Genomic DNA, 13848 nt, shown 5'->3' on the forward strand with positions numbered 1-13848 from the left:
TAATAAGACCTCAAAGCAGTTTACAAAAAAGTTAGCAATGCAAAAGTCAACATGTTGGTACAAGCTATATAAATTGACTTTGTTGGGCTGAAATAAACAGTCTAAAGTCTACTGTACATCTATTACAGTAGATGAGGACTTTCACATGGGAAATGTGAAGTTGTTTGTCATTGGCATGACAAGCTTTTGTTTCAGATACTACATTTTGCCCATTACTCAAACCTCAGTATAGTCAATAGGAAAATATGATTTTTTCCCCAGCTATTAAGGCAATCAAAAATTGGAGTACTATTTGAAATACGTTTCTGCAAGAATCACAAGCACCTATTGGACAGTGCCCATTACACTCACCAAGGATGTATAATACAACTCCCTCTCATCGATCCTGAACCCTTCTGTGACCTGTTCCTTTTCATCTTTACATCTATGAGTACCTTATTTGAGAATAGTTTTCTGTTATAAATATTGTTGTTTCTACCAAATGCTTTTATTACATTCTCTTTCTGAAACTGTACGACTGAAAAATTCTCACAAGATTTTGTTTCTTACAAGAGGCATGATTCTTTTCAGGAAGCGCTCGTTTGGCATGGGTTTTATTGTTCCAAGAGCTATTTATCTTTCCCAGCAGTAAGAGTGATTTAGCCTATTACGTCTCATTCTATAGAAAGGGATTTGCTAGGTTAACTGGAGGGACAGCACATGACAGGTATGGGATGCTTACAAAGGGGGTGGCATAGCTTGCTTGGTCATTTGTGTAAATGAGTGGTGCTCAGATGTAATCCAGCCATAATCCCATTTGTACTTCTTAAGGGTTGAATCATGTACGGCAACTAGTAGTATATTGACTCAGGCAAACTATCTTCTTTTAAAACCCCACAGACAAATGCGCAATTGTTGGTTACTCAAGAGGGTAGTGAAAAAATTAATGTGGGATGCCTCTACAATTGCCAGCTTTAAGGGGGTGGGTTGCTTAAATTAGAAATTTTAAACCAATAAGATTAACTTTTCTGGCAGCACATATGAATCCTCTAGCTCTTGACTGCGTGTGTGGGTGGATGTTGAAGAATGCTGGGAACTGTAACTCTGTGAGGGGTAGACAACAGTGCCTGGAATTCTTTGAGGGAAAGAATGAGAGATACTTTAAAGGTACAGAGTGTACGCAGAAAAAGAAAGGGGTGGAATAATTCACCTAAGATGAAAAGTTAAGGTAAGAGGAGTGCACAAACAGTTTTTCCTCCTTCTTAGTTCTAGAACATGAGGGCATCGAGTGAAGCTGAATGCTGTAAGATTTCAGGCAGACAAAATAAAGCACTCCGTCATACAGCACAAAACTAGAACTATGGAATTTGCTCCCATAAAGTGGTAGTGCCAGCCACCAGCTAGGATGGCTTTAAAAGAGGACTAGGCGAATTAATGGAGGATACGGTTGTCAGTGGCTGCTATCCATATTGGCGACATTCTACCTCCAATATCAGATGCAGTACCAGTTGCCTGGTACTCACAAGTGAGGAGAATGCTGCTCTGCTCAGGTCTTGCTTGCAGGCTTTCCACAGGCATCTTGATTGGTCACTGTGAGAACAAGATGCTGGACTAAATGGGCTTTTGGCCTGATGCAGAAAGGCTCTTAGAGGAGCCTCCCTCTAACCTTCCCCACCCATAGCAAGGCATTCCTCTACGCAAGAAAGGAAAACCTTGTCAGCATCCTTAAGCTTATCTAATAGTAGTGGCAGAGAAAGAGGACTGATAGGAGGTGAAAGGTGCATAGTTCAAATGCTAGACTATACAATCCTCCTTCGATTAAAAACCCAATGTTGAGTGAGGAACTTTGTTCAATATACTTTCCTACAGTCATAATGATCCCTTGTGGTTTTGGTTTATGTTACTCTACCTATTTTGAATGCATTCCCCACAAAATATGCATTTTTAACATGAATTTTAAAGCACATTTTTGTATGCTTTTTGTGTCAAGAACTGCATTGCGAAATCTAGAGAAGCATGGGATCTCATGAATACATCCCAGTGTATGAGGGCAGGAGGTTTAGATCTTGCCATTTCATACTAGAATTTTGCAAAGAACACATTTCTTAAACATGCTAATCGTAAGTACATGGGAGTGTCCTTAATTTAATGTCCAAAATGTTAGAGGGAAATAAGCCTGCAAATAGGGGCTCTTGACAAATAATGTTATTTGGCTTGAAATTCAAGGGCAAAGGGAATTCCCCCCCACCCCCGCTCCTCTCTAAATGGTACTCCTGCTGTGTGTTGTCCAGTGCTCTGCTTCTGTGGGGAGACTGACAAGAGATTTGCAAATTGGTTCCAGCTGTGAGGATACCAGGGAACAAATATTTAGAGCATAGGCCAATTTCACACAGGCAGGCGCAGAAGACCAATTGTCACTGAGATGTGAGCTAAAATAAAGCTTGTTGAGGTCTGCTCTCATATTTCAATGTGTACTCAATTGCATTTTACCCTCTCAACAGCTGGCAGTGCATTATGGGTTGCCTCTGAAACTTCTCTGATCTGTACAAGTGACATATTGGGCGGCATGGTGAGGGGTTTGATTTTAGCAAAGGGGACTTCAAAAGTGCTCTTGCATGCCTGACGTTTGCCACGTAAATACAGCTTACTTAGTCTTGCAAAGGCCTTTCACAGTGGAACCTGATATTTTGTACACTTTACAGCAACAGTATGATCACAAACCACCTCCAAACTGGTTACATCTCTAGCCATAGCAAACATGTTACCCTTAAACACCCACATACTCATAAAGACTTTGAGCCTAGCCTGAACATTTCCAATGCTTGTACAGTTTCTATCTGTATCTACGATCTTTTCTATCCTCTTCTTGCAGGGATGGGTCTTTACATATTTTATGACATCATTTCCTTGATAAGCATGCATGGGCCTCTTTTAGTAAGCTCACAATTCTCGGAGACAAATAGGTTTGCACATGTGTCTAATTGATCAGAAGTCTCAAGAAACTTCTTGAAACTTTTAATTCAGTTTTTTGATCAGTTATTCACCAGACATCTAGGGTTCGCCTCCCTACTAAATGCACTGATTTGCAAGAAAGTTGGTCTCAGCCTTACAACACTCACTTACCTCTGAGTTTGAAGTATTTCAGATGGTTAGCAATAGCCTGCTCAATAGACTCATCTGGACACACTTTAACTCCAGTAGGAAAGAAAATTGATCTCTTTCTTCGCAACAAGCGTCTGCTGAATTTCTCAGATTCCCTGAAATCAAGAAGATGCTTAGAATCTGGAAACTGGGGAAAGCTTCTAACTGATCGCCAGCCATTTGGTGGAAGATCTGATGTAGGTTCCTTGGCTTCTATGTCCTCTGTAGCTGAATAGGTTTCTTCTGCAAAATTACATCACAAACAAATCTCTTTAAGTAGCTGCACATATATTGCACAATACCACTGAGTTTCAGTTAAATAAATAGATGCAGAGATGGATCTAGACTAAAGTTGTTAATCGTACTCAAGAGCAGACCCATTGAGATTAATGGGTCTACTCTGAGTATGATGAACATTGGACATCATCCTCAATAAGTTGAACTAAAGTCCCATTGAAATTAATGGCACAAATCAATCCTGACTCAGCTTAAGCCCCAATAATTTAAATAGACCTAAGTTCAATTAACTTTGTATGGATCCGATCCATAACATTTAACCAAACTAATTTGTTTTGTGTATGCTTATTTCTATATTCATTCGGGTAACATAGGTGCTAATAGAGACAGAAGGTTCTGGCTCCTGCCCTTCCTGTTTGGTGCTATATTTTAATAACTATGCAACATGCACCATTATTCTCTTGTTCTTACTATGTCACTCTAAGGTGGTTGCAAATAAAAAGTAAATCTTCAGTGTAAGCCTAGCTAAAGAAATCTAACTCGTTCGTTATTGTTTTCGCTTAGCACACCAATATAATGGACAACACCAAATAATGGTCTACATTTCAAAGGAGGCTATCTTCACTAAGTTTGTTTTCTACATTTCCCCCAAATATATTTTAAGGTTATATTGGTTGTATTGAGTGAATGCTACACCAGGAAGATATAAATGCAACTGCTTTACCCTATTGCAAAGACATTATATCATTGCTTAGGTGTAGATACATCATGTTCTGCCAAGTCCTTTCTCACAGAGACATGGACTAGTGTAGAAGTCTTCAACTTTTGCAGACCCAGGAGGACCCACATTTAATACAAACATGCATTTGATGGGCCATTTCTTTTTTTCTTTACTATATATTGGAAAGTTGGTAGCACAGCTGCTGTGACCCATCTTAGCTCAGGCTGTGACTCTGAAGTGGGTCCCAACCCAACAGTTGAACACCAGTGATCAAGTGTCACATCTCACACATTGTAAGACAAAATTACTCCATGTTACAGGGCTTGCAGCAATTTATTTTAAACCCGTTTACAACGTCCTGTGACTGACAAAAGACAAAAACACATTAAACCTGCCACCATTTATGTATCTGATTTCATAAAGGAGTTATTATCAAGTGGACGGCTGATGTGTTCAAGTCATGTTGTATTAAATTTTGTATCTGGGAACCAATCACATTTTTTTTCATTCATGTGATGCACCTCAAATGACTTGCTTCTACAAGTGCAGGAATAATCATTTTAACTTGGAAAATTAGATGGGGGGGATGTATCTAAACAGTTGAACAGTCCAGTAACTGAAAGACAGCAACTACAGCCAATATAAAAGTGTTATGTGATATCAAACTGAATAGATAACTGTAACTGCTTAAAAGACTATATAGCAGCCTCGTGGGTGAAAATCTATAGGCAGATGGTATGGGAGATGGGAAACATTATTAATTGTAGAGTGAAGCCCTATTGCGACAAAAGTTGCTACATTAACATTAATGCAAAACAGATACTCAGTTTTTCAATTACCTCAGCATGTATATATTTCAGTGAAATATGCTAGATGTGGACATATAATGGCCCATTACTAATTTCCAGCTACAAACCTTGTTGAAATTGGTCTGACTCTGTATACATGTAGCCCTATTTTCTCTCACTCTAAAACATATATTTTTTTTGTAAACATAAGATTCAAAGACAGTTCAGAGGATGGCAGAAAACAGGAGTATTTTCTTACCTGCAAATGCTTGAAATTCCCCTTCAATCAATATGAATATCCAGACTCCTAAGTAGATCTTCCAATAAAAGTCACACATATTTCTTTTGGAATTTTTTTTTAAAGGCAAAGGGAAAATAACCAAGTTCCTTTTTAGCGGTGCTAGCTGACCTGAACGTGTTAACCATCCAGGAACAGTCTGTTCTTAGAGATGGTCTGGTGTCACTGGTAATTGTCTTGGATTAAAAAAAGGATTGATTTCTGCAACAAAAGTGAGTCCCAAATGTCTACAATTGTTTTGTTAAAAGAAATTATTCCATTTTCATTTTGGGAATCACAAGAGGCGGCGAAGAAGAGGCTCCTTGATGTTAGCCAATAGACCAGAGGGATAATTTTTCAGTTTTAAGCTGGCCAGCTAAGCCAGATTTACCAGAGCTTGTCATGTCGTTAACTGGCAGTCCACACAAGGACAGTACCTTTCACACTTAATTAAGAACAATTTTCATTGACTGTCTTAAAAGAAAAGCAGCAGCAGCTTGCTGTCCAAACAATAACTTATGTTAGCATCATGGTCATTGCTTGGAGATTCTCTTTCGAGGGTGCTTTTGCTATTGTCATAAGAGACCACAACTGATCCATTTTAGCCATGTGACAACCCTCAGATATGCTGATGCAAGGTCCTGTCTATTGTTCTTCCTGGCAATTTCTCCACCCCTACCCATTTTGAGGAGACAGGGCAAAAAGAATACACCCTCCCATCAGGTGTCAAACAGATAAACAACTATATGACTTAGAAGACATCTGAAGGCAGCCCTGTACTGGGAAATTTTTAATGTTTGAGGTTTTGTTGAGTTTTTATGATTTTGTTGGGAGCCGCCCAGAGTGGCTGGGGAAACCCAGTCAGATGGGCAACATATAAATAATAAAATTATTGTTGCTGTATTAGGTAGTAGAAACAGTGATTCTCATCCTTTCCGTTTTGCATAATCGCACTAAACAAAAACATGTATTTTATACATGCACATATTGTGCATACAAGCGGCAACTATTTGGCGGGGGGTTCCATGGGTCAGCAGAGCACATATAAGCATGGCCTGCCCCACTTCTGTTGTGCCCTCTTCCGGGTCCCAAAGGGCCTGCATATCAATTGGATGTGCCTAAAATGGTTGCTGCCTATACTGGAAATGAAAACTAACTAGAACACAGAATACACAGCATACTAAATTGCACAATACCAGGGATAGACAATGTAATGCTTATGGTCCCCATTGAATCCAGCTAGAATAGTAGCCAACATGGTGGATTTTAGATGGAGTTGGAATCCCAGCTCCCATCAGCCTCAGTCAAAATTGTCAGTGGTCACAGATGATAGGAGTCAATAGTCCAACATTAGGAAAGCACTGTGTTGGCTATTCTTGACCTAGAATACCTCCCACCAAACTCATACCCTGGAACTACCAGCACAAAAGACATCACAGGTTGGAGAGAAATCCCAGCCTTTATATTGCCCAACCTCTGCATTTTGTTACAGGAAAGGCATTGGCACAGCTCTCTAGCACTGGTTAGCCATGAAGGCAGAGGCTGAGTGGTGTAGTGGTTCAGAGCGGTGGACTCATAATCTGGTGAACAGGGTTCGCGTCCCCGCTCCTCCACATGCAGCTGCTGGGTGACCTTGGGCTAGTCACACTTCTTTGAAGTCTCTCAGCCCCACTCACCTCACAGAGTGTTTGTTGTGGGGGAGGAAGGGAAAGGAGAATGTTAGCCGCTTTGAGACTCCTTGGGGTAGTGATAAAGCGGGATATCAAATCCAAACTCTTCCTTCTTCTTCTTGTAACAAAAACAACTGTACAACCGAATAGCAAATAAAAGTCTATATTCTGCACAGGAAACACCTATTTAATATACTCTCCACAAGGGCTCCTAAACTAGTGGCTGTACACTTCTTACCATCAGCTTGTAGCCTTTAGGACACTGAATGATTTTGGGGAAGGGACATGATTTGCATGGAAGAGATCCCCAGTTCATATCCCCTGACATTTCCAGGTAAGGCTAGGAAAGATTCCCACCTGAAACTCTGGAGAGCTGCTGCCTGTCCATACAATCCTTCTAGACCAGGGGTCTGCAACCCGCAGTTCCGGAGCTGCATGTGGCTCTTTTACACCTTTGCCGCGGCTCCGGGGCGGATACTAGCGAGGGGAGGAGGCGCATTGTGCGCCCCGACACTCCCCACTGTGGCGGGCGCTGTACTGGCTGTGACGTCGCATGGGGGCGGTGCGTGCGTTAGTCACGCACCGTCCTGACGTCACCTTCCCGCCCGCCCGCTACATTGTAAGGGGCTTGTACGCTGGTCACTGCATTGAAAGGGGGCATGTACGCTGGTCACTGTTTTGAAGGGGAGTGAAGAACACACACACACACAAAAAGGTAACTTGTTAATTTAACGTTTATTTCTATGAGGAGGAGTAATTCTGAGGGGGTCAAACAAATAAATAATAATAAAAAGTGACAAAAAAGTTATTTTTATAATGACGAGTTTTGCGGCTCCCAGTTTTTTTTCCTTCGGAAACGAGTCCAAGTGGCTCTTTTTGTCTTAAAGGTTGCCGACCCCTGTTCTAGACAATTGCATGCAGAACTTTAAAGTTTGCATACTGATGTGGAAAATGGGGCAAACTGAACTTAAAACTGAAAAAAACCCTTAACTGTATGCATGTAAGATATGTGGCCAATATGGTATAATGTCTTGGTAGACATGCATCAGAACAACCGCACGCCTCCATCTACCCCAGCTGTAACATAGCATGCCTCTCTTGTACTGGTCTCCACAGCCACAGCAGGCGTTGTAACTCTCCAACAGTTTGTCTTCATCCCTGAAGGCACACTCTTCCATTGTCTCACGAGACAAACAACTGGACAGCCAGGGACACCAAAGTTTAGTCATGTGAAGCTGGCCAAATTATTACCTCACAGGATTGTTGTGAAGATAAGAGAGGAGGTAGGGAACCCGGTATATGATCCTGAGCGAATGGAAGGGTAAAAAAAATGCAACAAACAATTATGTTCTAACAAAGTTGCTGCTTCTTTTAATTTGAAAAAAAAAACATACAAATGAACTCAAGATCCAGAACAGGCAGGTAATTTTATGGAAGAAACTTAAAACAGACATTACAATTTATAAGAATTAAACACCCATCCACTCCAATATGCCATTCAATATAAACAATGTGACCATTCTTAATTAATAAATAAGTTTGGAGGCATTTATTGCTGCTGGGTTCTTACTGAGATGCTTTAGATTCTGGGGGAAGACAGCCCTGCAAGCTTTATCACCTTGTACTTTATATATACTAGGGCTGAGATGGTTCTTCTTTCCTCTGGTATTCTCATCGATATGAAGCAAGTCAATAATACATGAGAGAAAGACAGTGTGGAGCTCATATGAGAAAGAATGAAGATCTGGCTGAACACGAAACATGTAAGCCCCATGAAAATTACACCTAGACGATTCACATTCGAATGGCAAAGGACATGGGAGTATTTTCAACAGAAATGTGAGCAGAAAATCCAATTAAACAGCCATAGGTCAAGAAATATATGTGTCAAGTGCCCCTGCTAGGTACCACTGGCTGTAGTGAAAATACTTAGCAAAGTAATTTCTAAGCAACTTTTTCTTCTTTCTGTGACACTTGTTTTGGCTCAGTGCCACACTTCACACATACTTAAAAATAAAGGGGGGGGGGGGAGATAGTTACTATGTGCATACAGAAAATGTACATTTGAGGGCAACATCAAATGTCTATTTTGCTGTGATTCCAGATATTTTGAAACAAAATTTCCAATACATGTAATCAGAGCAAAATACACAATCTTACCATGTTCACAACTGGCAGTGTATGTAGTCTCTCCCCCGCCCCCCTTATCTCATGCTGGAAAAAGGGTATGCGACACGAGTCTTCAAAAGTATTTGTACTTGATAGCCATTACAATTTCAGTAGTCAATGCAAAGAAACAAGTATTTCTGTGCTTAAAAGAAATTTTCACTTCAAGTTTCCGGGCTTTGTCTTGTTTGTCCCAAGTCATTAGTGGTGGTTCTAGTTTATAATACAGGAGTTCTGGGTTGCTGTTGTTTGAAACACAATTTTCAAACACAGTAATGATATACAACCCCTTCTCTAACAAGTCTCTTATTCCTTCTGTTATGAATTATGGCAGAAGCATGTCCGTGAGAAAGCTCACATCTTTTGGAAAAAAGGAACTATATTTATTCAGTCAGTACTTGTAGCTTATCAAATACACGATCAATCCAGATTTAAATATTTGACAATGTATCACAAATGACTTTTACTTCAGCTGAACCTCTTGCATGATTAGCTCTTCCTACAAGTATAGGTACTTGGGGGAATCACAAGCATTCAGCTTTTCAAAGTATATTATGTCTCTGAAATAACTGAGTCAGTGCCTGTTTTAAAACCAGCAGTTTTCCCTTCCATAGAATTTGGTTACATTATTCACAACGTAACCCTGCGTATGCTTACCTGGTTCTAAGTCCCATTGTGTTCTGTGGGACTTAACTTGCAGGTAAGGGTGACAACCCATGGTGCCCACCTGATTGTGCAATGGAAATGCAGTGGGGCTTCCGGTTTCTCTTCTCCTTCAGTTCCTGCCACCCACATACCACAAATTCTGCCACAGAGTCCCAGAGTGGGCGGCTGGGGAAGCAGAAGAGGGAGAAGCCCCTTTGCACAAGCAAATGCCTGCTCATGCTACATGGGCTTCACCCTAAGTGAAAACGGGATTTTAGCCCAAGTGATTAACAATCACATTTCTCTCCCCACTCCCCACAAACAAATACAATTACTGAAACACTTAAACAACTCTTGCCAGGGTGATGCCCTGTCAGATGTAAGCTACAACTGTATCCAGTACAGCGAAGACCATATGGCCTTATATATATAGTGAAATACATAGTATTCATAGCATTCGTTTAACTGCTGCACAGCAGAGAACGATTACAGCTCTGAATCTGGTTTAAGTGATCAAGTCAGACACAGAAAGAAAAAAAAGAACATCTCTTTCTAAATTTCAGGAATGGTTTTACATTCCACTCTTGAATTCCAAAAATGTAAGAGCAAGGTTTTAGGCATGTCAACTTCTAAGAAAGAGCAAGGTATGTCAGAATAAAAAAATAAAAAAAACACTGAGACCAGTAGCATTTGTGACCTATTCAAAGCAACCAGAATAAACATCTGTTCAACAATACCATTTTTGACATGGGAGAGATGTCTGCAAGAGGACACACATGGCTTTAAGACATCACATGGGAAGAATCCCTACCTAAAATGGGTTGTTAATGTCTCCCTTTCATGTAGTTTCACACAGTTCCAGATGTATCTGGAAACTAGGAATGAACCCTTTAGGGCTAAAATGTTTTCCCATCTCTGCAGCACATTCCAGTTATGCTGCTTCTATATTCCAAATAAAATTGGTCGATGTCACAAATATTTACTTTAAGTTACATAATTGCTATTTTGTAGTTCCATTTTCTCACAATGACCCACAGATCAACTTGGATATAAAATGCACACCATTTTATCTGCAGTTTGTCTTCTCTGCAAGAATAGAAGCACAAACGCTGCCGATCGGATTTCCAGTACGCCTGGGACAAAGTTCTTTTGCAAAATCGGACGGAAATTCAGGCTAGCTTTTGGTGCCACTCTGCTGCTGCAAGTGAAGCTGCAAGACTAAGTCTCTAATTTCTTCCCGCTTGCTTCTCACCATCTGGCGAGGGAACCACCGCTCCAGGTGCATTGGAAGTTCAAAGTTAACAATAGGATTCTGGTGATTAAAAAAGAGAGAGAAAAGGGTAGTGTTACATTAATTTAAAAAGGCACAAAGACACAAAATATCCTGCTCTCCTGGCAAAAAATCCCACAGTTCACTTCGTATTAAACAAACTATAATTAAGACAAACATACGTTGTCAATGAGTTGGAGCAAAAAAAGGGAGGGGGTGCGTGGAATGAGTTTGTGCATTGTTGCTCTTCCGAGAACTGTTGCACAATGCTGGATAGAACTGCACTTTCAGGAGCTGCCTAGAACAGGCATAGGCAAACTTGGCCCTCCAGATGTTTTGGCACTACAACTCCCATCATCCCTGACCACTGGTCCTGTTAGCTAGGGATAGAATCATAGAATAGAATAGAATCATAGAATAGAATAGAATCATAGAATCATAGAGTTGGAAGAGACCACAAGGGCCATCGAGTCCAACCCCCTGCCAAGCAGGAAACACCATCAGGGCACTCCTGACATATGGTTGTCAAGCCTCTGCTTAAAGACCTCCAAAGAAGGAGACTCCACCACACTCCTTGGCAGCAAATTCCACTGTCGAACAGCTCTTACTGTCAGGAAGTTCTTCCTAATGTTTAGGTGGAATCTTCTTTCTTGTAGTTTGGATCCATTGCTCCGTGTCCGCTTCTCTGATGATGGGAGTTGTAGTCCCAAAACATCTGGAGGGCCAAGTTTGCCTATGCCTGGCCTAGAGCAAGAGCAAGCCCAGATTGGTAGGTCATGGGGTGAGATGTCCACACCCATACAACTACTGCTAAACATTATGGATACTTAATGTTCTGTTTATGCTCTGCCTCTTAAGATTCCCCAAGCCTTGTCCTCTTATTGTAATATGAAGCTAATAAAAACCTGGGTGCAAACGCCTGTGTTGATTATTTCCTTGATTTCCTTTTGTTGTTGTTTTAGTGTTATGACACTAAAATATGTTAATTTCTATTACTGTTCTTTTTTTTATTCTTAAGCCTCTGGATCCTTTTGGAATCTATATCCATATCCATACAGATAAGTATTTAAAGTAAGATGAATAAATGAAAAGGGTTGCTCGCTCAGAGTTTTCTCATAGAATGCCAGGACTGCAGACCAGGAAGGGGATTCAGAATAATCAGAGTCCCCTGCAAAGAAACAAGAAATCACAAAACCCCACACATATTCCTGAAACAGGAATAAACTTACGTTATTTGCAAATTTAATCAAAGGTTAGATCTGCCTGCAAGCAGAATAGTTACTACCAAGTAGATAGGTCATCCTGCACCAGATACTGAACATAAAGTAAATCCAGAAGCAGTAACAAAAATACCTAAGAATGAAAACACTACACACACACACACACACACACACACACACACACACACACCCTGCCCCAAGCAGGCACTGGAAGCTATCAAATCGGCCTTCCCATTCCTCAAGTTGTCTATGGAAGGAAGGATTTGATAGTTCTATCCAGAAAATTTAAAATAGCATCCCAAAGGACCACTGAAATGCTTTGCACCTGGAAAAAAGTTTCCACGTATTGGAGTAAATATACTCCACAGTCGCTATTGTTATGCTGCTTGGGAACTCTCGGACAGAAATCCACCATTGTTGATTTGTCGAACACACGAAATGTGCGTTTTGCTTCACACTCTGCTTGTAGATATCTGAAATGAAAACAGAGAAAGATACGGTGGGTGGATGCAGGTTAAGACTGAAATCCTAAACGTGTCTACGCTAAAGTAAGCCCTAAAGGTTCCAACGGGGATTACTTCCAGGTAAGTTGTAACCTAAGTTAGCTGCATTTATATCCTCTTGTCAACGTGGAAAGCTAACCATCGTTAATTTGAGTCACACTGATTTTAATATCGGGGCAGTATCTTTATTAGGTCTAACTAAATACAGTATCACAAAATAGTATGCAAGCTATTGAGTTCTCCAGAACTCTTCTTTAGGTTAGATGGCAAACAGAGCTATGTAGGGGGCAGAGAGGGAAAAACCTGACTGAAGTCGAAGCCATGGAGTCTCCATCTGGCCACGGTCTTAAGATGGATCCTATTTGTTATCAGACTCCATGAGCTTCCCACCCACCTTTCTATCTGGCTTGATGGAACTTGAAAGCTAGCACACTATTTATTATGTGATATTCTGGGGGCTACCCAGGCCTTTGGGTCTACTCAGTGTTGGTTCTGGAGCAGATTGTGTTGGCTGTCCACTGCTGCTCATTGGCAATGTAATTTTCAGTTGAAATGTGCAACTTAAAATGTTCAAAACATGCAGTCTCTCGTCTTGATTTACAAAGCAAAATTACATGCAATCATTTATTGATTCGGTTGCAGGGATCTATAAGAGTAAGGCTATAAGAAATAGAAATGAACATACTAAAATATTAGATCAAAACTCTATATTACATACCGTTTTAATAGCATATCCTTCCTTCAAAATACAAGAGCACCAGGTTGCTCACAGTATATACAATAAAAACAGACTTAGATCAATATCACTTTAAACACAATTATCCGTTAAAAAGCAGAATCAAATGAAACACAGCATTACTCACTCTCTCAAGACCTGAACTGTATTCTGCACAGAACTTGCCTTTAGGGAATCTAAGATGAGGATACATGGCCTATACAAAAGAAAAATTATGTTTATTTTCCATTACACAAAGGATCAATGCTTGTTTTAAGAATTTCAGGAGAAATTTCAATAAAATAGATTCGTACCACTAGGATAACTAATGACTATTATTAGTATGTGTAGAAAAAGTGAATATGGCCCCATATTGTAGTATTATTACAAATGTAAATGCCCACCTTTTGCAAATTTTCTTCATTTTAGAAGTGCTTGAGGAGCTCTGAAAAACACATTCACAAACTATGATCAGAAGAAGCAAGACCAAATAAGCAAATATGACCCTTACCCAAT

General features: G+C 40.3%; 2 protein-coding genes across 6 annotated transcripts in view; both read right to left on the reverse strand.

The window, feature by feature from the left end:
* IMPG2 (interphotoreceptor matrix proteoglycan 2) overlaps window positions 1-5547 on the reverse strand; it is a gene marked incomplete at its 5' end in the record, with an annotated part of 64134 nt that extends 58587 nt beyond the window's left edge. The window contains 2 exons of the mRNA XM_081003906.1: window positions 3103-3363; window positions 5535-5547. Coding sequence (XP_080860032.1) covers window positions 3103-3363; window positions 5535-5547 — 274 coding nt within the window. The remainder of the gene's footprint in view (window positions 1-3102; window positions 3364-5534) is intronic.
* Window positions 5548-9052: 3505 nt separating this feature from the next.
* SENP7 (SUMO specific peptidase 7) overlaps window positions 9053-13848 on the reverse strand; it is a 36621-nt gene continuing 31825 nt past the window's right edge. For all 5 annotated transcript variants that reach the window (XM_081002645.1, XM_081002647.1, XM_081002646.1 and 2 more), the window contains 4 exons: window positions 13737-13777; window positions 13481-13549; window positions 12440-12587; window positions 9053-10936 (listed from right to left, as the gene is read on the reverse strand). In XM_081002645.1, coding sequence (XP_080858771.1) covers window positions 10799-10936; window positions 12440-12587; window positions 13481-13549; window positions 13737-13777 — 396 coding nt within the window. In that variant the 3' untranslated portion in view covers window positions 9053-10798. The remainder of the gene's footprint in view (window positions 10937-12439; window positions 12588-13480; window positions 13550-13736; window positions 13778-13848) is intronic.

The sequence above is a fragment of the Podarcis pityusensis genome, assembly GCF_964106645.2.
Source record: "Podarcis pityusensis genome assembly, chromosome: 4".
NCBI classification, from domain to species: domain Eukaryota; kingdom Metazoa; phylum Chordata; class Lepidosauria; order Squamata; family Lacertidae; genus Podarcis; species Podarcis pityusensis.